This window comes from Capsicum annuum, chromosome 8 (genome assembly GCF_002878395.1).
Source record: "Capsicum annuum cultivar UCD-10X-F1 chromosome 8, UCD10Xv1.1, whole genome shotgun sequence".
Classification (NCBI taxonomy): domain Eukaryota; kingdom Viridiplantae; phylum Streptophyta; class Magnoliopsida; order Solanales; family Solanaceae; genus Capsicum; species Capsicum annuum.
The window spans coordinates 151,043,855-151,070,518 of NC_061118.1; the positions used below are offsets into that span (position 1 = coordinate 151,043,855).

Below are 26,664 nucleotides of genomic sequence, written 5' to 3' on the forward strand. Positions count from 1 at the left end.
TAAGTTTTAAAAATCTTTGATTAAACAATTGATTTAAACTATATTTACTCTAGGATTATTTTTTTATTTTTTCTATATCTAAGTTTTCTTCTTATTTTTTAAAGTTAAGTTTTAAAAAATCTTTGATTATTTACATAAAATTATTCTAACGCTTTTATATTTATTTTTAGATTTTCAAATCTCCTTAAAATCACATTTAGTTGATTTAAAATTTTTAAATTAATAAAAAATATATTAATTATCATTAATTCTGATGACTTCTAATAATAAAAGATTATGTTATACATATTATAATTATTTTAATTATTAAATATAATCATTAATTGTGATAATTTCTATTAATAAAAAGTTATATTATACATATTTAATTAAAGTCCTATCACACTTTAAATATAGTTTAGATAGATAAATACATAAAATAGATATAGATATAGATTTGTTTTATCGTTTTGCCCTTTTGTCTCTATAATACTTTCTTCGTTTTATTTTAGTTAACCCTCTTTCTAAAAATATTTATTTTAATTTAGTTATTTCTTTAATGAAATTAAGAGAATTTTATTATCTTTTTTCAATACTATCTTTAATATTAAATAACTAAATAAAATATACTATTTACTCAAATTTATATTTTCAACGTATAATTAACAAGATTAATTTTTAATTAATATTTTTTATGGGCGAAGCAGGTCATAAACCAACTACTATGAAATGGAGTGAGTAGTAGAAAAAAAAAAGTATAAATAACATAAATACCAACGTTTTAAAAGTAATTACACTCTCTCTCACTTTTTAAATCATTTTACTCTTTCTCTATTAATATACATAATATAACTGATATATACATAATATTCTGTCTATATGTGAAATTTTTGTAATATGTTTAGGGAATTGAGATTTTTTGTAATATTAAAAACATAAATTGTGTAATTTTTAGAAAAAAAAATTAAAATGAAATGCAGCGGCTAAAATTCACGAATGCCGTTTTTCTGAATCACCACAAGAGCCACCATCAATGGTCAATCTCTCATCTGTCCCCATTTCCGAAAAGGGCAAAATCAAAACGATATAACAATGTAATAATTATAGCAATATTAATTTCATCCTCCCAAAATCTGTGCAAAAAGGGTTTTTGGTTTGGATACTTAATTCAGATTCTTAAATCCCACAAACTCACATATTTCTTCAATTCAAGGTACTCTCTCTCTCTCTTTTTAAAAAATTTAGATATTCAAAACGTTTTTAACCTATTATTTCCTTTTTTTTATTAGTTCAAAATGTTAAAAATCGCTGTCAAAATTTACTCTTTTGCAAAAAGAGATCGGATTATGGAAGAAGGGGGTCCCGGGGAGTTTAGGATGTTAACTTTCTCTTTTTCTGTTTGGTTCTTATTTTAGAAAAAATTAAATTGCTTTTGTTGAACAATGAAATTTTCATTAGTCTCTATTAAACTGTGAAATTTCTGAAAATTGAATCTAAGCTAGCCTTGGTTATAAATGTTTGAAATTTATTTTCAAATATCTATTTGCTTATGAAATTTGGATTTTTCCAGACGAAACTAGTTTTTGAGTCTTTTCACCCACAATACTTCTAGATTTTTTCATAGTTTTAAACTCAAAACTTCAAAAGCTTAAATTTTTATGTTTAAAGTTTCAAACTTCAAAATTTATGACGCAACTGGAGTGAAAGGAATCCTGAAATCTTATACTGCTTAACTCAACTTCATTAAATCACTTAGTCATACCATGAGACTTATCCCCCTGTTATGAACTTAGGCCCCATTTAGCCTCGAAAACATAATTTTTCGGAGTTGAAAATAGAGTTTGTGAATAATTCTTAAATCACAATTACAATTGTCTCAATAATTTTTACTATTGAATTACTTATTGGCAAAATCCCCTCTTTCACTAGAGATTGTCAGAATTGAAGTTGGAGTTATGAATATAAATTAAATAAATTTTTCTTATTTTCAATTTTCCAAAATAGAATTTCAAATTGTATTTGAAATTTTCATGATCAAACGGTGTGATTTTTGTTTTTTTTTTCACTAAAGTAAAATAATTTTTCAGAAAAAAAATAAAAATACTCTACTTAGCTTGTCAGTGAATGGTTCAATTCGCTGTATTGTTTTTAATTTATCGTAGGTTGTCCTGATAGTGGAAGACATAGTTCAATTACTTAAAAAGATCCCTTTTTTTTTGTTATGTGGGGATGTAATTGGCTGTAGTACTCTGACAAGATCTCTTTCTTCACTTTTTGCTTTTCGTTAAAAAGTCATCAACCATGCAATTGGCTATTAGGTCCACTTAATAATTTGTACATAACCCCTGTTTTCTTTGCACTTAAACAAATAAGTGCATGCCTAAGGGAAGTTTTAGAAAATTAATTAACAAAATCATTAAAGGGATTGGAATGACTTCTTTGTAGATCTATTTTTCCCTGTAGAAAATAGTAGAATATTACCCTGTCAAATTAATAATTTATGATTAATGTCAAATAAATCAAGTTTTATATAATTTTCCGAAAGTTATCTTGATCAAGCTTTTTGTTGGGCATATTCTAATTATAAATTTATTTCGCAAAATGAAATATCTGGATGGGTTTCATGATAGAAATATCAAATTTTTAGACGAAGTCTTTCAAAATTAGTTCTGCATGAGAAGAAACTTTCAACAGTTAAGTCTTTTGATGATCTAAGTTTTTTTTCCCCTCCTGATTGTATTTGTCATGGCTAGCCATATACTATTTTATTTCATAATATGACATCATGCAAATATTTTAAGTAGGTAGCATCACTTGTTTCATGCTATTTGTAAGCTTCCACATGTGGAGTAGTTTAATAGTTGGCTAGGAATCATTTGTTTATGCAATGAATTGCATCATCATGAATGTCATCTTACCTTGTCAGTTGACTGAACATAAAAGTTTTAGCTTCTTCAATAGTGAATGAAGTTCCAGTGAAGGATCATGGATTGTGAAAATAAGGATTCCGAGCTTAGAAAATCTGGATCTTCTCGCACAAGCAGTGCCGGTTCTTCTCTCAGGAGGCGTTCTTTAAGTTTATCACTTTCTCTTCCTAAACATCTAAATGATGATGACGATAGTGAATCTGTATCAGAAGCAGGAGATATTGGGGATCGAGAGCTTCAAAGCAATAGATACAGTGGGAGTGGCAGGCTAAGATTAATTGGTGAAAATGCACCTGAACATGGAGTGGTTGTTCCCATTTCAGAGGACTCTATGTTGGAGTCCTATGCCAATCCATTATGTTCTTGCGATCCCAATTCTATTAGCAGTGGTACTGCAGTATCCCCCACAAAATTAATCTCTCAACCAGAGCATAAGAAGAATGTGAGTATGGTTAAATTGCCTGTATGCTTATTCTAGGTACTCCAATCTACTGCTCCAGTAATATTTCTCCTGACAAGCAGTGATCTTCATGCAGGATGAGCAAACAGAGGTGCCATGGGTTTTGGCGTATGCTACATGCCTCTTGTTTTTAGCTGTATTTGGAATATTGGGGGTACTGAACAATATTTTTTATTTTGAGTCCAGTGAAAATGGTCATCGATGACCTTACTTAGCATATTACATTTTTGTTATTCCACATAGAAGGGGAAGTATGGCATTTTGTCAATGTCCTATCTTTCTGCTTTTTGTTTCGTTTTCGCTTGGAGTTCACGTATATTTCTAATCGTCTCTCACTGATCTCACATTAATTTCAAGTTGGTTAATTTCCTACTCTTTTGCACTGTCACATTTTTATTTGGATTCTCCTCGAGTAAACTGTTGTCCTGTAGGCTAGTTATACACTGGTACGTTCTGTACTTCTATTGGTCTATTTAAATGAAGCGTTCTTTTTTTTTTTTTGATAATTGTGGTGTCCGGACCAACTTTCGCACACCTCGACTAAATCCACATGATACCTGCCACCTCTCACCAGTAACAGATATTAGGTAACTTTGTCCACCAAAGCTTGGACAGATGGGAAGAATCACCTAGTGTTTTTTTTTGTCTGCTGGGGTTTGAACCTAAGACCTTAGGTTCTCCACCCACTTCATTGACCAATAGGCCACAACCTTTGGTGCTTAATTGAAGCTATTTCATGGGTTGAATTTTCTTGAAACAAAATTTGTTTTTCCAAAATGGAGGTATGATGCTTATTGCTTTTGAGAAGGTATGATAGGGCAGTTTCACTTGTTTTTGTTTGTTGAAAATGCCCTTATTTACTCATGAGACAGTATCTTCTCTGGAGATATTTCATTGATTGAATCTGATTTTTGGCAAGTTAATGTTGATTTGATGAATATTACCACATTTTATGCCTTCTGCTCTTTAAGGTTGAGGAATTGTGTGTGGAAACTCTTTGCTTCAGTTTTAATGGTAGGATTATTGCTCCATAGTACTTGATTTGGCTTTTGCAAGAACTCAAAGTAACCAGTTTACACAAGGAAATGTAGGGAGGATCCCTCATATTGCAAAGCTCTTGAGCCCATGCTGTTCATGCTGACGTGTAGGACCATCTCTTTTGTTTGATGATTGGCTTGTTAGGGAAGTCCATTTGGACCTTCTTTTGTGTTCGCTTTCTGTATTATTATATCTTTGTTCTTTTTTTTTTTTCTGGAATACTAGAATCAGCTTTAGACTGTTTAAGAAAATGCAAAAGAACACCAGATGGTAGTAAAAATATACAGGGATCTGATTATGTAATAGTCTGCAGGTTTTGTTGAGGTATGGTCTCCAAAAATTATTCGGACCAGGAATAGTTGGTGCCACAAGTGATCATAGTTATATGTATCTGGACCTACCTTCTAACATGGTATACCATTCCGTTCCTATTCTTTTCTCTCTGTTTTCTTTTCCTACTTCTGTGCTTATTTATCTGCTTCATGCAGCAAGCAAATATATGACTTTGCCAATGCGTGGCATATAGTTTAAAAGCATGAAATTTAATCCAGGTTGCTAGAGATCAAATATATACTGCTTGTTTCTGCATTGGAGAACCACCAAATTGAATTTCCTGTTTCTCATGTTATTCTGACTCTTCTTTAAGCTATGAGAAAATGTTGCTTGACGGAGTTTAGAAAAAAGCTCATTCAAGGTGTGCAAGTTGGAGGGATCCTCAGCAATTTGTTGAATCTTTGACGTAGTTGCTTTTAGTTTATATGATATTATTATCAAACATATTCCTTTCTTGAATAGAATGAAGCTTGACAAATCATACACACATGATAGTTATTTACACCTTGTTGAATATATTGGTGAGGTTCATAGGGCTATCGTTTCTGTTGGATTACGATATGGTTAGTACTATACTCGGTTCTTGTAGTTTTATATGTGAGTATTCATATGTAACCTTGCTGAATGTATTGGTAAGGTTCATAGGGTTATTGTGGTTGTTGGATGAACGACATGGTTAGTACTATACTCGGTTCTTGTAGTTTTATATGTGAATATTCATATGTAATTCAAATCATTGGTTTGTTTATACTTCTGTACCTCCTTGATGAGTAAGATCATAACTTGATACATGCTCAACCAAGAACACGTGGTTTTAGCATTTTCACCCTTCTCTGCTAATTGTTTTTGTTATTTGACCTCATACAATTTATTTTTACCTGCTAAAGGTTGGTTCGTTCTTGATGGGTTGGTTTGGTGTGGTCTTTAAAGAGGACATTTCCAGAATTTCAAGTCAATTGGCAATTGGATTGTCAACTGGTTTTCTAGGAAGCCTTACTACTTTCAGTGGTTGGAACCAAAAAATGCTCGAGCTTAGTGTTGAAGGGCAGTGGGTTTTTGTAGTTCTTGGCTATCTTTTAGGTATATATTATTTTCGTGCATAGATGTACAGTTGGTGTATCAAGTGCTCGTGTAGATATAACTTCATCAAAGTTAATTTTACCTTTTTAACTCTTTCTTGGCTTTCAGAGGAACCATCATTTCCTTTTTCTCAACTTAATATTGATATGCTACGAATTCTTGTAGGTTTATTTCTTGTTGCCTACTCGATCATATTTGGAATTGAGACTGCCAAAGGTGCCAATTGGCTCTACAAAAGAACCACTATGAACTCATCCAACCCGGGCACCAACTACCATTGGAGAGTAGATAGCTGCAAGCGCCATTTAATAGTTATATTCTTTCTAATACTCATTCTAGCATCGCTCTGGGGTATGAACATAGGACTGGAGGTAAATGAATTCAGCAGTGGCAGCCCAAAAGCACAGTTGTGGCTGGCCTGCATAGTTGGTCCATTTGGTGTGTGGATCAGGTGGTTCTTAGCGCGACTAAATGGACGTGGTTTAGGAAAATCAGGCTTGCTCAAATGGGTGCCTTTCGGGACTTTAATTGCCAATGTATCAGCAGCTTGCGTCATGGCAGCACTCGCAACCTTGAAAAAAGCAGTGAGTATACATTTACTCTTTTTGTTTTACCTAAAGGCTTCATGTCATAATCTGTAATGATAGATTTTGATAATTAACACCTCTTGTAATGTATATAAAGGTTAACTCTGTGTATTTTAATGTTAGGTCGACACACAGACGTGTGATACTGTTGCTTCTGGTATCCAGTTTGGGTTTTTGGGCTGTCTAAGTACAGTATCTACTTTCATTGCTGAATTTCATGCGATGAGAGGAAGCAAGTATCCATGGCGAGCGTATGTGTACATGTTGTGTACAACGCTTATATCATTCGTCTTAGGGACACTTATATACTCCGTGCCTGTTTGGGTTGAAAATTTTAACTAGAGTATCAAAAATACAAGATCAGCAGGTGATATCGAACAGTAAGTTGTTCTCAGCAGATCAGATTTTGATATTTTTGGGTTGTTGATGAGGTCCTCATATATGTCCTTGAAAATGCAACAGTTGGTTGTTTCCCAGCTCCAAAAGAAACAAGATTAGATACAAGAGAATATTACAAAATTAGGATATGAAAAATCTCATTCTGATACAGGTAATTTGATAAGTGCACAGTTTTAAGGATGTAATATTCAAATCGCATTAATAAATTGTTGTAACTTCAATGTAGGTAAATTTTATTTTTAAATTGACATAAACAATTTATAGTTATTCTCTTTAAATTGGCTCCTATAGATATCTTTTTTTAATGAAGGAAACAATTGTTGAGATGTATGTAACATAGGTTGTCCCAATACAAGAATGAGCGGTTATTGTTATTTGAATTCAGAGGCAAGGAATGCTAGACATTTTGCATAAAAGAGCAGATCTGCTTATCTTTCTCTTTTGTACTAGAACTAGAATAAAATACTGTACTTATAGGGTGTGTTCTGTGGTGAGGAAAACATTTTTGAAAAAATGTTTTTTCAATTTTTTCATGTTCGTTTGGCGTGAATGTTTTGAAAAATGTTTTTCCCTAAGAAAAACAGGAAAAACATCTCCAAAATTCTCCTTCAACCTCACCAATTCACCCCCGCCTCACCACCACCACCAATCCACCCAAATGCACCTGACTTCTAACCTCTCAAGCAACCACCTCGTAATGCGACCCACCCTCCCTTATTGACTTGAGACTCGACCTGAGTTCTCCTGATTTGAGACCTACCTTGAACTTGGACCTAACTTGAGACTTGACCCGACCCTAACTCAAGATCTAATGCATGGCCTCGAGACCCTTCCTGACTTGAGAACCAACCCTTACTTGAACTATGACCCAACCTTTGCTCGAAACTTGAGACTCGACCTCAAACTGACATGGTACCTAACTTCAAATTGACAAAGGATCAAATCCCTGACTAAGGACTCGTCCAAGTTATGAATTGGTATTAGGGTTGGGGTTGAGTTGGCTTTTAAGGTCGGGGTTGGAGTTGGGTCTCAAGGTTAGGGTTAAGAATAGGTCTCAATGTTGGTGCAACTTTCAAGGTCAGGGTAGTATCTCGAGGTTGAGGGTTAAGTAAGATATAAGTAAATAGGTGACTGCAACTCCAAGAGCCCACTTTATCTCCAAATATCAATTGCTGGAGGAAGGGCCTCTTTTTGTATTGATATCTAGGGAGCCCCTACCTCGGGGAGCACCCCCCATAACTCAGGAGACATCCAACCCAGCTACTCAGATGGATCTCCCGTGCTTAGAGGCCCTCGAAAGAGAGAAAATAATAGAGGCCCTGAAAGAGAACAACTTAGAACTGGAAAGAATCTTGGCCTCTCTAAAGGTGCCAAGAACAAAGGCAATAACTCTAGAAAGGCCCCTGCATCTCACTTTCGAGGATCTAGTAAGCGAAATAACCATAGTCCTTATCCCACAGGGCCTTATAATGCTGGACCTAGAGATAGTACCCCCAAGCAAGGCTATAGGGAATTTTTACAAGACGAAGATGTCACTACTATCCAGGAAGAGGACGATAGTAGAGGAACTTACACAGACGAACCCCTTATGGAAAGGGAAGGGAATCATGATGGATATCCCACCCTCAATAACCCCACTAATGAATTTCATAATATGGAACTCTAGAAGGGCCAATAATGCAGAATTTAGAAGACACTGCAAAATAATGATAGAGATGCAGAAGCCTTCAATCCTTGCTCTGTTAGAAACTAGAATGTGTGACCACAACAACCTCATAGAGGATCTGGGATACTCTAAAAAGATCCAGTATCCTGCGGTTAAAAACTCTGGTGGTTTGGTAATTGTGTGGAATGAGGACAACCTCATCATCAATGACATTAACATTTCTCCGTAGGGGATTCATGTGACTATCCAGGTCAGCAATCCACCCTCTACCTTCTTTTTCAGTGCCATCTATGCTAGCACTTGCTTAGAAGATAGGAAAAACTTATGGTCCCAACTTGTCTTCTTTGTTGATGCTATCAAACATCACCCTAATAATTCTTGGTTAGTTGGGGGGGGGGGGGGGAATTTAATGAGGTTCTGAAATACTCAGAGAAATTTGGTGGTAACAGTATTAACTGTAATAGAGCTAATCTATTTTCGAATTGTATTAATCAGAGTGCTCTCATTGACTTATGGTATAAGGGTAGCAGGTATACCTGGACTAATAAGAGGTTTAGGAAGAGGAACGCCCTTATCTTAGAGAGACTTGATAGGTGTCTTGCCAATAATTCTTGGATCAATTTTTTTCCAGAGGCATCCGTCACTCACTTGCCCAGGACACACTCCGACCACTCCCCTATACTTATTAGCTTGACCAAGCATCACTTGATCTCCGCTAAGCCTTTTAGAATGGAAATCATGTGGTGCTCCCATCCCTCCTTTGCCAATATGATCAGTAACTCTTTTGAAACCTACCTGGATTTGACCAAAGTTATTGACCATTTTGAGATTAACATCTCCAAATGGAATAGACACAATTTTGGCAATATATTCCAGAAGAAGAAGCTCCTTCCAGCTAGACTGTTAGGGCTACAAAGCTCCAATGTTTACCCTTATAGTCAATTCCTTCAGGAGCTCGACCAACAACTCAATAGAGAATATAGTGCAATTCTAAGCCAGGAACAAGAATTCTGGAGATTGAAGTTCTGAATAAGTTGGCTCACTAAAGGGGATAGTAACATCAACTTTTTCTATACCTCAACCCTGAATAACAGAAGAAGGAATAGAATTAATTCTCTCAAGGATGACCTGGGCAACTGGACTTACTTTCAGGTAGAGATTAAGGATAACATAACCCTCTACTGCTCTAAACTCTACTCCATCGATCACTCCTCATCCCCTCTTCACTGTCAGAACAACCCTTCTTCCTCAGGTTCTATTAAGGCTTCAGACCATCCTATCTTAGAAGCCATTCCTGAACCTATGGAAATTAAATCAGCCATCTTCTCCTTCAAACCCACCAAGGTACCAGGGCCTGATGGGATCCACCCACTCTTGTATCAAAGATTCTGGGACATACTAAGCTCCTCCATTATTAGGTTCTGCCAGGAGACTTTTTCTACAGGAATCATGGAAGCAGAGGTAAACACCACTTACCTTTGCTTGATTCCCATATCCCCTAATGCCATTAGTCTTAGGAACTTTAGACCTATTGAGTTATGTAATACTCAATATAAGATCATCGCTAAAATTCTAGCCAATAGAATAAAGTCGTTCCTAGCAGACATCATCAGCCCTTCTGATACGAGTATGATTACGATCATGAACACTTTTTGAGTATTTTGAAGACCACCTAAAGAGTGCACAAGTCTAAGTGTGAAGGAGGCCCAAAACCGTCCCAAGCACACTCCATGGGCTATTTTTTGGAGCCTTTTTCATTAAAGGGTCTTTTAGTCTTTTGTCTTTTACTATGTAATGTAATATAAATTGAACATTGTAGGGTTTTAGTTTGTAGTTTTTATGAAAGTTGAAGAAAAAACACTCCTCTTAGAGAGAGAGAGTCCACAATCGAAATTAGGGCATAACATAAGGGTGGCTTCTCTTGTGTGTTGCATTTAGGGGTGGCAAACGGGCGGATTGGATTGGATTGGGACGGGTTAAATATGGATCGAGCAAAAATGGTTTGGATTGCAATCCGCCCATATAAATATGGGTAAATATGGATTTGGTCAAGTATGGATTGAGTAAAAATGGTTGCAACCCACTTTATCTCCTAAAATCAAAAACTTAAAACTTCTATATCATATCAATTTGACTTTTTTCCCCCTTTTTTTTAAAAGTTTTTTCTTTTTAGTTTTTTTTTCTCTCTCTCTTCTATATATAGCCTCTAGTTTTTTTTTCTTTTTTTTTTCTCTGTTCTTTTTCTTCCCTTTTTTTCTCTTTCTTTTTTCCTTTTTTGTCTCCTTTTGTTTTATTTTTTTTTTTTACTTCTTTTTTTTTTCTTTTTTGGTTTTATTTTATATTTTATATTTTTTTTTTTTTGAAGAACATGATTAAGTCGAGTACAAATTATGAATGATGACTGAGATATCATAACCATCCAAAATATTTGTATTCATCATCATTTTTTTTCTTTTTCTTTTTCTCCTTTTTCATTATTTTTTTCTTTCTGATTTTTTTTGTATTTTATTTCAATTTTTTCTTTACGATTTTTCTCTCTCTTCTATCTTTAACTTCTACCTTTCTTTCTTCTTCTTTTTTTCTTTAATGTTTTTTTTCTGATTTTCTTCTTTTTTTTATGATAACGAAAATACCATAAGCGCATATTGATTTATATTCGTCCAACATTTATAATTTTTGTAAGTACACTCAAGTGGACTCCACCTAATGAACAGATACGGAGATAGTATCCAGAAAGATCTTGGAATTACATTCGTCAAACCAAATATCTTTAGCAGTCGCAAGAAGTACACAAATCAAGGTTTCTACGTACTTCCTGCCTTGCCTTACCTTGAACTCCTCTCTTCGTGTCTTACTTCTGCTCTAACGAGAACTCTAAGGTGAGGAAGTTAGAAGTCGGATTTGAAGCTGGACTTTCCCATAAATGTGTGGATCCTTAGCCATATATGAAATAAAATAAAGATGGACCGAGCTTACTTAATACAATTGTATATTTGTATTTGTTTTTTAGACTTCAAGTTCATATTTGTATTTTATAGTTTGCACCATCATATATATTTTATATAATTCACACTTATATTTTAGATATATATATATATATATATATATATATATATATATAGATACAAATTATATTTTATTGATATAAATTGAACAATACAAATAGTAAATTTATTTGAAATATATAGTATGATATAATAAATTTAAAGTAAAAAAATATATAAAATATAAAATGCAATGACAAAAAAAGATGAGGAAAAGAATATAAAAAAGAAAAATGACAAAAATGACGAACAAAAAATGAAAAAGGTGGAAATGAAAATACAAAAGAAAAAAAAGAATGCGAAGAAAAAATAAATAAAATTGAAAAATAAAAAAAATTGATGAAAAATAAGAAAAAAAAGTGTAAGAAACGAGTAAAAAATAAGTGGAATAAAATAAAAAAAATGAAAAAGAAAAAAAATAAATTAAAGGAAAAAAGAAAGAAAAAAATAGTAAATTAAAGGAAAAAAGAAAGAAAGAAAAAAGAGAAATAAAAGATAGAAAAAAATAACAATAAAGGGGAGAGACTATATATAGATTATATTTAATTGATAAGAGATGCTATGAATTGTATAAGCTAAATGGGATAATTAGAAGTTTATATTTATTAACCCATGTAGGTCTCAAACGAATATGAATGATGAAATAAGAATGAGAAAGGAGAAAATGAAAAAAAAAATAGATGAAAAGATAAGAAAGAAAAAAAGAAATTATAAGAAACGAGTAAAAAAATGAAAAAATAAAATGCAAAAAAAAAAAAGTAAATTAAAGGAAAAAGAAAGAAAAAACAAAAAAAGAAGAAGAAAAGAAACTAGAAAAGAAGGAAAAAAATGAAATTTAAAGCATAGGTGGGTGATCTTTGTGTTTAAATGAATACCCATATTTTACCCATTTTGTCCATATTTGTATGAGCTTTTAAAATGAGTTGAAGTCCATGTTTACTCATTTGAAATATGAGTGATCCAATTCAATAAATATGAGTTAAATGGACTCTTTTCATAAATATGGGCTGAAATTGCCACCCCTAGTTGCATTTGCTTGATGCGTTGGTGCTTGGATGGTGGACGCCTCTCTTGTGTCAATTGTAACAGTTAGGTGTTTGTTGTGTGAAGTGTTAAAGGTCCAAGAGTGGAATTTGCTCTTGGGTTGTTAAGACTACATCAACACTTGTCTAACTATCTATCTTGTATTTTGTTTTAGTTTCAGCTTCTTGTGTTATTAATGTAACCTGTTTGTTCTTATTGCTATTGTAATATTATGGAGCTTCATCTTGTGTTGCTAAACTTGTTGTTGGCTGGCTGTTTTGGTGTATTAACACCTTGTATCCTCTTCTTTCTTGTTCTAGATAGTGAATCTGAGAGAGATCCCCATTTGGTCCTCGGATCCTTAAGATTGGGGACTGATTTGGAGTGTGTTTTGTGTCTTCTGTTGTCTTTGTCGTATCATTTGGTATCAGAGTAAGGTTTGATTTTGTTCCAACAAAATCAATCTTGAGATTGTAATCTTGAAAATAAAAATAAAAAAGTGAAAAAGAAGAAAAAATGAAAAAGTTACTGTTCACGTTTTTTAGGTCTTTCAAAAAACTTGATTTTTGTGTGTTTTGTGTGTTTCTAGTGTTAGATCTTTGTTCTCTAACACTATCAGAGTCTAGAAATTGAAAATCCCAACAAAAAAGAAGTGTCAAAATCAAAAATCCCAAAAAAATACTAAACTCATTTTTGACCCTAGGTCAAATTTTGAGTTTTTAATTTTGTGTTTTTCTTGTATTTTTAGTGTTAGATTTGTGTTCACTAACACTATAGGAGTATTGGGTTCGAATTTGAGCTAAATTGGATGTTATTTGAGTCATCCACCATTGTTGAGCTTGAGTTTGAAGAAACTTGAAGGGTTATTTTCGGTACAACCCCCATGGAACCCGAGGCTTCAAATGCACAAACAATGGACAATAATGCCATCAATATCATTTTGGCTCGCCTTGATGCTATGTCTCGAGACCTTTCTAGGGCGAATGCGATCTTGAAAAAATTGGCTCGTATGTGGTACCTATGAGTGAGAGGTTGGATCGAATGGAGAGTCGAAGGAACTCTCGTGCTTTGACTCCCGACACTTTACTTTCAAAGACCAATCCTCCAAGACCATCACTTAATTCTGCAAGTCAAGCTCCAAATAGCCCTCAAAACCAAGACATAACTAGGCTTATTTCCCCACAATTCGATCAAGTCCAACAAGGACTTGGACGCCAAATGCCTATACTAAAACCGAACCCTCTCATCCAAGATCCACTTAACCAAAGGCGTCAACTTTCACCAATTCAAATTCCTTCCGTCCAAGCTCCAAAACTGAAGCTCCACTTCACTAAACCAACCCTCTTGATCGAAGCTCCACTTTACCAAAACCGATATGTCCATGTAGAGGAGAATGGTAGAAAGGAACATGAAGGATATGGGGACTACGACAATTCTTGTATGATGGTATGAGACTTGAATCGTATGAGATTGAAGGTAAAGCTCAAGATGGAGAGGAAGCTAAGATTTAAAATGAAGATGTCAGCCAAGACTTGTTGTTATTGAGCTTGCGGGTTCTCCATGTTTTGCGGACTGTTTTGGGTGGTTTCTTTTGGAGGGCTAGGTGAAGCCATGAATTTGTGGTCAAATTCCTCTCAAGATGGAGAGGATGGTACAAGTACGATCATGATCATGGACACTTTTTGAGTATTTTGAAGACCACCTAAAGAGTGCATAAGTCTAAGTGTGAAGGAGGCCCAAAACCGTCCCAAATACACTCCATGGGCTATTTTTTAGAGCCCTTTTCATTAAAGGGTCTTTTAGTCTTTTATCTTTTATTTTGTAATGTAATATAAATTGAACATTGTAGGGTTCTAGTTGGTAGTTTTTATGAATGTTGAAGAAAGAACACTCCTCTTAGAGAGCAAGAGTCCACAACCGAAACTAGGGCATAACATAAGGGTGGATTCTCTTGTGTGTTGCATTTTGCTTGATACGTTGGTGCATGGGTGGTGGACGCCTCTCTTGTGTCAATTGTAAGAGTTAGGTGTTTGTTGTGTGAAGTGTTAAAGGTCCAAGAGTGGAATATGCTCTTGGGTTGTTAAGACTACATTAACACTTGTCTAACTATCTATCTTGTATCTTGTTTTAGTTTCGGCTTCTTATGTTGTTAATGTAACTCGTTTGTTCTTGTTGCTATTGTAATATTGTGGAGTTTCATCTTGTGTTGCTAAACTTGTTGTTGGCTGACTGTTTTGGTGTATTAACAACTTGTATCCTCTACTTTCTTGTTCTAGATAGTGAATCCGAGAGAGGTCCCCATTTGGTCCTCGGATCCTTAAGATTGGGGACTGATTTGGAGTGTGTTTTGTGTCTTCCGTTGTCTTTCTCGTATCACCTTCTCAGTCTAGCTTCCTGACTAACAGAAGGGCTTCGGACAATGCTATCATAGTGCAGGAGTACATCACTCATTTATCCAACATGAAGGGTAAAATGGCCAATATGATCCTTAAAATCGACCTAGAAAAAGACTTCGATAGAATAGAAGGTCCTTCATTAGACAAGCAATGCACTTCTTCAACATACCTCCCAAGATGGCTAAGCTCATTATGTATTGCATCTCTTCCACCTCCATATCCATTCTAGTGAATTGAAGTAAAACAGAGGCTTTTAGTCCTACCAGAGGAGTAAGACAAGGTGATCCGATCTCTCCCTACATTTTTATCATGTGTATGGAGCTTCTTTCTAGAAGGATCGACCATAAAGTGGACATACTAAACTGGACTCCCATATCCATTAGTAGAAAAGGCCCAAAAATTACTCATCTTTTCTTTGCTGATGACCTCACTCTTTTTGCTCAAGATGATACCAAGAATTGTCTCACAATTACTACCATTCTGAATAGCTTTAGTTACCATTCTGACCAAAGATTAACCACTCCAAATCTAAAGTGCTATTTTCCAGTAATTGCTCTACTGAGGATAAGATCAATCTAGCTACTCACCTCAACATCAAAGCTAAGAAGGAGTTTGGAAAATATTGGCTTTCCTGTCTTTCATCAGAAACCCAAAGCTAGTGATTAGTTTATTCTTGACAGACGGAACACTAAGTTGGATGGAAAACAAAGTTTCTAAACATGGCTAAGAGGACCACCTTAGCAAAGGCTTCCCTCGTTATCATACCTACCCACATTATGCAGCATATAGCCATCCCCTGAAAGATCCAAAAAATCATTGACAGAACCCAAAGGAATTTCATTTGGGGCTCAACCGATTAAAAAAAATGCACCTTGTCTCCTGGGACATTGTTTCCTTTTCAAAAAAAAATAAGGTGACTGGGCATGCAAAAAGACAAAATCAAGAATAGGGCTATGCTTATTAGAAAACGCGAGTGGAGAAGCATAAAAGTAATAAGAATGTCTGAAATGACTTTTGGCTGAAGCACAAAGTACACAATTCTAGCAACAAATCAAAAGTATGATTCTTGGTCCTATTACCCAAGAAAAGAAAAACACTAAGCTCTCACAGGTTTGGTCCAATAATAACTGTAACTTTGATAACCTGTCTCTGGATATCCCTCTATCCACAAGACATCACATCATCAGTTCTTTCTTTCCTAACAATAGGATCGAGAAGGACACCCCATCATGGAGCCTGAATGGAAGTGGGCAATTCTCCAGCAGTACTGCCTACTAATTCTTGGCTAATAGTGGAAATGAACCCCTCCACTCTCACACTTCTGACAGCAGCTAGCTTTGGAGAATTCCGATCTCTCATAAAATAAAATACATTCTTTAGCTGTTACACCATCTTAGACTTCCTACTAATCTCCAGCTTTCCAAAATGGGGTTGTCGCTCTCCCCAAACTGCCATCTCTGCAATGAAGTGCCTAACATATAAATCATTTGTTCTTTGAGTGCCCTCCTGTGCAATATTTCTGGAAAGAAATGCTTAAGAATACCAGGTCTACCTCTTCCATCACTATGCCCAACCTCTACCCTCTCAATTGTCTAGGAACTTGGAACCTCTTTAGAGGTAAATCCTTTGACTCTTACATTCTTTGGTTAGAGATCCTCCCTTATTGCTCATGGACCATTTGGCATGCAAGGAACCATAATGTTTTTAATAACACCAAAATTAAACCTTCCTTCAAGCAAGCGTATGCGGAAGCCATGGAATTTAAACTATTGGCTACCAATAGCCCTGCGAGAAGGAGGTTGATCACTATTGATGTTAAATGAAACCCCTTTCATATTGATTGGTTTAAACTCAATATAAATGGTTCTTGACTTGGGAACCCTGGGAGGGGAGGGATAGGAGGCGTCATTAGAAACCACAATGGAAAATAGATTCTAGGCTTCAACAAAAGCTTTTTTCATGCCTAAACAGTCAAATGGAGCTTCTAGAGCTTCTTGAGGGTCTCAAGATCAGTGAAACCCATCATTTTTTACCTCTTAATTTAATATTGATTCTCCGAAAACTATCAAAATCCTACAGAATGGTAATGTGCTTTATAACGGCATTGTTCATGAGTGCAGGTCCAGGTTAAGGAAGTTGGGACGTCCAACGGTTAGCCATATCTACAGAGAACAAAATGGAGTTGTGGATGTGCTCACAAAACATGGTGCACAGGCGACAAATTTTGAATAAGCTGAACTTTTGGTAGTTCCTCCAATCTATGTCAGGCAGAAACTACAGCCAGACATGCTAGAACTACATACCAAAGATCTATTAGGAATAGTGATGTTGCATAAAACATTCAGTGCCAATATGTAATTTCTTTCTTTGAGGAAAACTGGATATGTTTTGTAGCCAACGCTATTATTTTTATGTTATAAATCTCCATCTTTGCACAAAAAAAAAAGAGAGAATTTTAAAACTAGCTGATTCATTTCTGAAATTTACTCAATGCTCATTCAAAGAGTTGCCATTTTTTTTGTTGTCGTCCGTTAAGAATCAGCGAATCAGGTTGTTCGTTGCCTTGCTAGAGCATTTGCTTCTGTGTCTGGTTTGATGGTGTGGGATACTAGCCCTCCGTCTCTGATTACTTATGTACTCGAGTTCAGGAGCGGCTCAAGCAAATTCGTGGCAAGGCCAAAATCGAAAGGAAGCCTTAAGTTTTAGGAAAAGCTAATTATTTTTATAAAGTCTGTTTTTAAATTATATAATTGATTTAATCTAATAATTAATACAAATAATATTTAATATTTTCTTAACCAATAATCTATTATTATTTTAAAACAATGAGGCCCCTCAAATTTGGGGCCTAAGGCGGCCGCCTTTTTTCCGAAAAGGTTGAGCCGCCCGTGCTCGAGTTTGATTTGAATAATTTATGATGCAAAACTCATTTTAAAAAAAGAAAAATTAAATCTAAACTAATAAAACATATTGAAGGGAGAAGCACCAGTAGCAAAAACTTCTAACAGTAGGTTTGTTTGTATTAACACATTTCTGCACTGCGGTAACAATGGCACAACATGAACTGATATGTTGTTCTTGTTCATAATACTTTCTTAACCTTTCCTCAACACACGCAAGCCAAAGAAACCAGAGTATATATAAAGTAAATAAGTTTAAAGGCCACGGCCACTAATTTTATCAAGACATAGCTACGCAAACAAAGCTTCAAACGACTCAGAATCTTCATTGGAAACAATCTTCTCTATGGATCCTTCCAGTTGCTCCTTCAACATTAAGAGTCGATTCAAATTTTCACATTCATCTACATCTATACTCTCCACCCAATCGCGGAAACCATCCCTCCTCGGAGTCATCAGTGATGATGTTGATGGTACCTCAGAACAAGAATAATAATCGATGTAATCCAGCACTGGTATTGATGGTACTGCAGCAGACGTACTACTATTACCAGAATAATACTTTTCGATAGCATAATCAACATCGCCATAAGTATAAAGCTTTCCGGTGGGTGAAAAAACCACAGAGACAACACGAGAATCCGTCAAGGATTCAAGTTTTTGAGATTTCTTGAAAAGCCCTTTGCGTCTTTTCGAGAATGTCACCATTCTATATGTTGGCTTTGTGATTTTCTTAATCTCTATTTTCTTCTTCCCTGTCCCCATTCTACTTAATAATTTCCAAAGTTCAAGTAGATTTTGCTATTGAAAGTAAATTTAATGTGTATTTATAGATTGGAAATCACATGTTGTTTAAGTAAGTAATTCTAAAGCTATTAAAATTGGCAACTTACCATAAACCATTTGGTTGGAAAATGTTTTATTTTCCATAATTGCTTTCCTAATTTTTTCTATGTATATGTATGATAACTTTTCATTGCCTTAAACAACCAGAAGTTTCTTTTAAATTTTTTTTCCCTCTTTCTTTAAAAAGGTAGTTTGACTGATTTCATGTTTGATTTGATTTGTGATTATGCAAAAAGATGTCCAGTAAATTCTGGTTTATGGCAGCTTGTTTTTATTTTATCTTGGAAGTTCTAATTAGTTTCCATCTCTTATTCTTTTTCCATATTAATAATCGTTAGTAAATTTCCTATTGTGAGCAAACTTCTATAAGATTCTTTACATCTTTCATTCCTTTTTAGTCATAGTTATGAAAGCTGATGACTTTTATTTTTAGTTAAAACTTCCAATTAGTTTCCATCTCTTATTCGTTTTCCATATTAGTAATCTTTATTGAATTTCCTATTGTGAACGAACTTCCATTCATAATAATTTTTTACTTCTTTCATTCCTTTTTAGTCATTGTTTTTTTTTTTTATTTCTCATCCGATGTTCGGTACCCACATTGGAGCCCGACTAATTTAAATTTGCACCGAGTAGGGTCCATTTAGGGGTAGCACTCCCTATCAAGAATTTTATTATACCCAAGGCTCGAAGGAGCAACTTAATCCAATGCATCGCATCCTTTTAGTTAGAAGTTTTAATTAGTTTCCATCTCTTATTTTTTTCTATATTAGTAATCTTTATTAAATTTCCAATTGTAAACGAACTTCTATTCATAATATTTTTTACATCTTTCGTTCTGTTTTTAGTCATAGTTATGGTAGCTTACTTCTATTTTATGCTAGAAGTTCTAATAAGTTTCTATCTCTTATTCGTTTTCCATATTAGTAATCTTTATTGAATTTCCTATTGTGAAGTGTGAACGAACTTCTATTCATGATATTTGTTTACTTCTTTCTTTTCTTTTTAGTCATAATTTTCTATTTTCCTAAAATTATAATTATACATAAACACTAATAATAAATATTTTTTAAAAAAATATAAAATACATTTTATTTAAAAGTGGACGTATTTTTAGAAAAATAAACGGTTGCAATTAAAACATGGTGAGTTTTCTTTTTATAACACAAGTCATTTTATATCCTGCTACAACTCAAATTCAAATCATTTTTGATTTATGAATACTTATTATTTTATAAAAGGAGCTGTTCAATTCATATAGGAGTCTTAATTCAAATCCTTTTTGGTTTATGAATACCCATTCTATAAAAGGAGTTGTTTTATGTGGTGATGTTGAATTGTTACAAGAAATAAAAGGTACGTGTAGTTAATTTTTTCTTTAATTTTATCGTGTCTTTATCAATTTTCTTTGCAACTTACTTTTCATTATATTTTCAATTTCAATAATTTATTTGGGTTGATAATGAATCATTGTAACTTTCTCTCGATTTGACTCTAAATTGATGATTAGCCTAGATCATTTAACACTTAGAAGTGTTTGGATGGTTGTTATATATTGTACATTATATTGTGTTTTTAGTTAACAAATAAATTTTTGTTTTGATTGTTACTTGAATTTTATTATATTATATATTGTTAAATAAGTTCTTCATCTTTACATGTTCAAAAGATGTTGAATTTAATTATTGTATTCATATTTATTATTTAAATAAATAAAAATATTTGATTTAACATTTGAACTTATTACCTAAACTAGTTGCCGTATTAAGTGAGGGCGTGTCTTTTTTCTTATTGGCTTAATTAATTGTAATTTTAAGTACTAAATTAATTAACAAGGAAAGTGAAAGTCGAGTGCTTGTTTTTTAGCCTTTTTTTTCATTCCTAGGTAAACTAAGATTGTTGGATTCATAGTAATGAAAGGGCGTGAATGAAAAAATGGAGAGTAAAAGGGTAGAGGAAAGGAGACACTAAGAATGAAAAGTGTACTCCCAAAATGGCAAGTTTACTCTTTCTCCCACATTGGTGGAAGAAGAGAACTTGGGAGTGTTTATAATGAGAAACACATACTCCACATTGCAAGTGAGGCAAGAAATAAATGATGTCTTGCGTCGTCGTCGTTGTCGCTCACTCAGCTTCGGATTTGGATTTGGAAAATGATCGATGAGATCTATCTTTTTGGACAAAATTTATTTGAATTCTGAAGAATGCCAAGGAAAAATGCAGTAAAATTTTTCTGCACTGTTTCGGCCTGCGTCTGTTTGAAACTGTTGCACTGTTTTGGATTGTTGCTTCTGTTACAGAAGGTTTCTCTGTTTCAGATTGTTGCTTCTGTTACAGAAGATTGCACAGTTTAAGAAAGTTGCAACTCTTCAACAAAAATACACACTGTTTCAGTGAACCAGTGCACTGTTTCAGAAAAATACTGCATTGTTTTAAGTGAATAGACATGCATTTTCAGGAAGAGTCACACACCTCTATTATGAACCAATGCCACCTTTTCAAAGGGGCATCTAGTGGCTATATAAACCTAGTTTCATCCACAGGTTTATGACATAGAAAATATAGAAATTTTCAGATTACAAAACATTCTTCTTGTCTTAAAAAATACTCTAAGTGTGATCATTCAAACCGTGAGTGTGTTCGAAGAATCCGCCTATTTGAGGTACCGCTATAGTCGGATTGAAGGCCATTTTATCCTGGGAGGAAGATTCCATAACATCACGTACAGTGAGGGGAATTATTCTTTAAGGAAAGTCCATGAATTCGGACGACTTGGCCTTAAACATTTCTGTTTCATCTTTATTTTTTGAAAGATAAATATACCTCTTGGAAAGATCCTTTTGATCTTGTGTTGAGGGTATTTAAAACTTCATTTTGTTCTTGTTCATACTTGAACACGAGTTGAAGTTGTTGTTCTGTTATACAGATTCTACGTACCCGTATTGTAGAAAATAACAAAAGGAATAATTCTTACAGAATTTGTATTGCTTGTTTTTAGAGATTAAAGCTTAGGCCTTCTACTCCGCTTGAATTTAACTAGTGATTAGAAGACATAAAATCTTCATCACAAGTTAAGATTCACTCGGTTGACGATTTGAAGTAATAAAAACTTCATCATTAACTAGAAACAAAAAGAAGAGTTTAAAGTTTTTTAACTTTATAAATAATATTCTGAAAAATACTAAGTTTTTCTGTCTTGTGGTGACAGTAAAAATGACAACTGAAAGTCAAATGATGGATGCGACAATGTCTATGGGGGCAAATAATATTGCCACATCAAGTCGCACAAATGCTCCGCCAACGATGGCACCGGCGGAAAAGCCCGAAAAATTTTCTGGCATCGACTTCAAGCGGTGGCAACAAAAGATGTTCTTTTACCTCACCACTTTATGTCTACAACGGTTCACTAGTGAAGACGATCCCGAGGTCCCCGAGGGAACCTCGGACAAGGACCGCTTCGTTATTGTAGAAGCTTGAAAATATTCGAATTTTCTTTGCAGGAACTATATTCTGAGTGGTCTCCAAGACGACCTTTATAATGTCTATAGTGGAACCAAGACATCAAAAGAATTGTGGGGGCACTTGAACGGAAATATAAAATGGAAGATGCGGGAATTAAGAAATTCCTTGTTGCACGGTTCCTGAACTTCAAAATGATTGACAGCAAATCTGTTGTCTCTCAAGTACAGGATTTGCAAGTCATCATACATGATCTCCTAGCAGAAGGTATATTTTTGAAAAATACCTTAGTTGAATAAATTAAAAATGTTCTTAATACTCACATAAATTATTTTGTAGGTTTAATTGTGAATGATGCTTTCTAAGTAGCAGCGATAGTTGAGAAGCTAGCACCTTTGTGGAAAGACTTCAAAAACTACTTAAAGCATAAACGCAAGGAGATGACCGTTGAAGATCTTATCGTCCGACTTCGTATTGAAGAGGACAATAAAGCTGCCAAAAGAAGGTCAAAGGGAAATTCTACAATGAATGGAGCCCACATTGTAGAAGATGGCCAAAATAACTCGAAGAAAAGAAATAAAGTTGAACACGGAAGCAATCAACCCAAGAAAAAGTTCAAGGGAAAATGTTTCAATTGTGGCAAAATTGGCCACAAGTCCACAGATTGCCAAGCCCCGAAGAAAGGCAATAAAAAGGACCAAGCGAACATGATTGAGTCCAACAAAGAATATGATGATTTGTGTGCTATGTTCACGGAATGCAACTTAGTGGGGAATCCACGCGAATGGTGGATGGATTCTGGTGCCACACGCCATGTTTGTGCAAACAAAGAGTTGTTCTCGTCATTTGCTCCGGCTCAAGCAGAAGAAATGTTTTACATGACCAACTCCGCTACTGATAAGGTGGAGGAAACAGGAAAAATTTGCCTAAAGATGACTTCCGGCAAGGTCTTGACACTGAACAATGTGTTATATGTTCCGGAGTTACGTAGGAACTTAATTTCTGTTTCACTCCTAGATAAGAACGGATTCAAATGTGTAACCGTTTCTGGGAAAATTGTAGTTAGCAAAGGAGAAAGGTATGTAGGAAAAGGCTATCTCACAGAGGTCCTTTATAAGATGAATGTAATGATTGTTGAAATGAATAAAAGTTCGAATTCGTCTTATTTGCTTGAGTCTTATGATTTATAGCATGAATATTTAGGCCATGTTAATTACAAAACGTTACGAAAACTAATTAACTTAGAAGTTTTGTCAAACTTTGAGTGCAATAAATCAAAGTGTCAAACGTGTGTGGAATCGAAGTATGCAAAGCATCCTTATAAGTTCGTTGAAAGGAACTCCAATCCCTTAGACTTAATACACATTGACATTTGTGATATGAAGTCAACACCATCTCATGGTGGGAAAAAGTATTTCATAACTTTTATTGACGATTGCACTAGATATTGTTATGTCTACTTGCTAAATAGTAAGGATGAAGCAATAGATGCGTTTAGGCAATATAAAAATGAAGTTGAAAATCAATTAGACAAAAAGATCAAAATGATAAGAAGTGATAGGGGCGGAGAATATGAATCTCCCTTTGCGCAAATATGTGTAGAGAATGGAATAATCCATCAAACTATGGCCCCGTATTCACCTCAATCTAATGGAATTGCGGAAAGAAAAAACCAAACTTTGAAGAAAATGATGAATGTCTTACTTATAAGTTCTGGTTTACCGCAAATCTTATGAGGGGAGGCTATCCTTATTAGTAATCGTATACTCAACAGAGTTACCCATAGTAAGACACAATCAATTCCTTACGAAAAATGAAAAGGAAGGAAACCTAACTTGAAATATTTCAAAGTGTGGGGGTGTCTAGCAAAGGTACAAGTTCCTATACCTAAAAGGGTTGAGATAGGACCTAAAACGGTGGACTGCGTGTTTATAGGATATGCTAAAAGTAGTAAAGCATGTCGATTTTTGCTTCATAAATCCGAACATCCGGATATTAGTGAAAATATGATAATTGAATCAGACAATGTTGAATTATTTGAAAACATTTACCCGTATAAAATTAGACAAGAACAGTTTAGCGGAGGATCTAAACGACCTCGAGATGAACCAAGTGAGAATGTACATAATGAAGAAAATCCAAGACGCAGTACACATCAAAGAACGTTAACTTCGTTTGGATCAAATTTTGTAACATTTCTCTTAGAAAATGAGCCTGAAACATTTAAAGAAGTGATGTCTTCGTCAGACTCTTCCTTTTGGAAAAAGGCAGTCAATAGTGAGATAGATTTAATCTTAAGCAACCATACATGGGAATTGGTTGACCTTCCTCCCGAAAATAAATCTTTAGGTTCTAAATGGATCTTCAAAAGGAAAATAAAGGTGGATGGTACTATTGACAAATACAAGGCAAGACTTGTAGTAAAAGGCTTCAAACAGAAGAAAGACCTTGATTACTTTGATACATACTCGCCAGTAACAAGGATAACCTCAATTCGAATGTTAATTGCCTTGGCGGCGGTATATGATCTTCCAATCCATCAAATGAATGTGAAAACCACATTCCTAAATGGAGATTTGGAAGAAGAAATTTACATGGAACAGCCTGAGGGTTTTGTCGTTCCAAGAAAGGAAAACAAGGTGTGTAAACTCACTAAGTCATTATATGGACAGAAGCAAGCACCAAAACAATTACTTGCGAAGTTTGATCAAACCATGTTGGCAAACGGATTCAAAATAAATAAATGTGATAAATGTGTTTATATTAAAACACTCCAAATCACCAAGTCGTTGTATGTTTATATGTGGATGATATATTGATCATCAGTAGAGACATTTCTGACATAAATGCAACAAAACGAATGCTCGAGAGAAAGTTTGATATGAAGGACCTTGGAATTGCAGATGTGATCGTAGGTATAAGAATTCATCGAACTCCACAAGGGTTGGCATTGTCACGGTCTCATTATGTCGAAAAGGTACTTGACAGGTTCAAGTATATGGAATTCGGTATTGCCAATACTCCATTGGATGCGAGTTTTGCACTTCGAAAGAATGAACGTGAAAGTGACTTGCAATTGGAGTACGCAAGAGTATTGGGATGTTTAATGTATATAATGAACTGTACACGACTAGACATAGCACGCGCTATCAGTAAATTGAGTTGGTACACGAGTAATCCCAACAAAACTCACTGGATGGTAATGAAAAGAGTTTTGGGGTATCTTAAATACACTCAAAATTATGCTTTGCATTATAATAAATATCCTGGGGTACTTGAAGGATATAGTGATGCAAATTGGATCACCGTATCGAACGAAGTAAAATTCATAAGTGGATATGTATTTACTATCGGTAGAGAAGAAGTTTCTTGAAAATCATCCAAACAGACTTGTATCGCTCGCTCTACAATGGAATCTCAATTTATCACATTAGATAAAGCCGGTGAAGAAGCAGAATGGCTCCGAAATTTCTTGGAAGATATTCTGTATTGGCCCAAGCCAGTGGCACCAGTATGTATACACTGTGATAGCCAAGCAGCAATAGGTAGGGCAGGGAGCATGATTTATAATGGTAAATCTCGTCATATAAGACGAAGACATAATACCGTTAAAGAACTTCTCTCTAGTGAAATTATCACTGTAGACTATGTAAAGTCGAAGGATAATGTGATGAATCTACTTACAAAAGGCCTATCTAGAGAAAAAGTAGAAAGGACATCCAAGGGAATGAGTTTACGGCCTAGGACAAGTCAGCATGGCGGTAACTCTACCTAGCAGACTGGAGATCCCACAAGCTAGGTTCAAGAAGATCAAACAAAGTTGTGTCTGACAGGTTCAACATTCTCAATTACCCAACCCATTCTCATGATGTAGACAATGTATAGTAAACAAGGATAAGACTTAAGGTGAAAAGTCTTTTAATGATTATCTAAATTTGGCAGATTTGACCAAATACTTTAATCTACAGGATTGAACGTTTAGAAATCACCTATGTATGGGAGAAGTGGAAGCCGCTTCAAAGAGAATGTTAGTAAAGGCCTATTCTCTAAACTTTCATGAAAATCGGGACGTGTTCATGGCTGAAAAGAACAAAATCGTAAGAACCATAAATGGTAAAAGGTTGGTTGTGTGACATGTGTTGTCTAAGTGTACATTAAAGCTCGACGGTTCAAAGATATCAAATCTACCGATTGACCGAGTGCATCCGATGCATGTTCACTATGGAAAGTTCAAAGGGAAACCCACTTATCCAGATGCAAACAGTCTTTGCTTGATGATCACATACTTGTTCGTAAAAGTTTTACGAAAAATAGTCATTCTCCATTCATGTGGGGATTTGTTGGGTTCATAGTAATGAAAGGGTGTGAATGGAAAAATAGAGAGCAAAAGGGTGGAGGAAAGGAGACACTAAAAATGGAAAGTGTACTCCCAAAATGGCAAGTTTACTCTTTCTCCCACATTGGTGGAAGAAGAGAACTTGAGAGTGTTTATAATGAGAAACACTTACTCCACATGGCAAGTGAGGC

General features: G+C 34.7%; 2 protein-coding genes across 4 annotated transcripts; one reads left to right on the forward strand and one right to left on the reverse strand.

Moving 5' to 3' along the window:
- The first annotated feature begins 980 nt into the window (after window positions 1-980).
- On the forward strand, window positions 981-7,124 carry LOC107839496 (fluoride export protein 1). Of its 3 annotated transcripts, none has more exons than XM_016683008.2 (7): window positions 981-1,192; window positions 2,929-3,348; window positions 3,443-3,520; window positions 4,718-4,816; window positions 5,625-5,817; window positions 5,983-6,401; window positions 6,528-7,124. In XM_016683008.2, the coding sequence occupies exons 2-7, from the start codon at window positions 2,965-2,967 to the stop codon at window positions 6,744-6,746; spliced, it is 1,392 nt and encodes a 463-aa protein (XP_016538494.1). In that variant the 5' UTR covers window positions 981-1,192; window positions 2,929-2,964; the 3' UTR covers window positions 6,747-7,124. The 3 variants fall into 3 exon arrangements, with proteins under 3 accessions (XP_016538494.1, XP_016538495.1, XP_016538496.1); XM_016683009.2 differs by having other exon boundaries at window positions 991-1,192; window positions 2,906-3,348; XM_016683010.2 differs by having other exon boundaries at window positions 992-1,192; window positions 2,941-3,348.
- A 10,924-nt stretch (window positions 7,125-18,048) lies between these two features.
- Window positions 18,049-18,658, reverse strand: LOC107879304 (MADS-box transcription factor 21-like). The gene has a single exon (XM_016726364.2). The coding sequence runs from the start codon at window positions 18,595-18,597 to the stop codon at window positions 18,124-18,126; it is 474 nt and encodes a 157-aa protein (XP_016581850.1). The 5' UTR covers window positions 18,598-18,658; the 3' UTR covers window positions 18,049-18,123.
- Window positions 18,659-26,664: the final 8,006 nt, after the last annotated feature.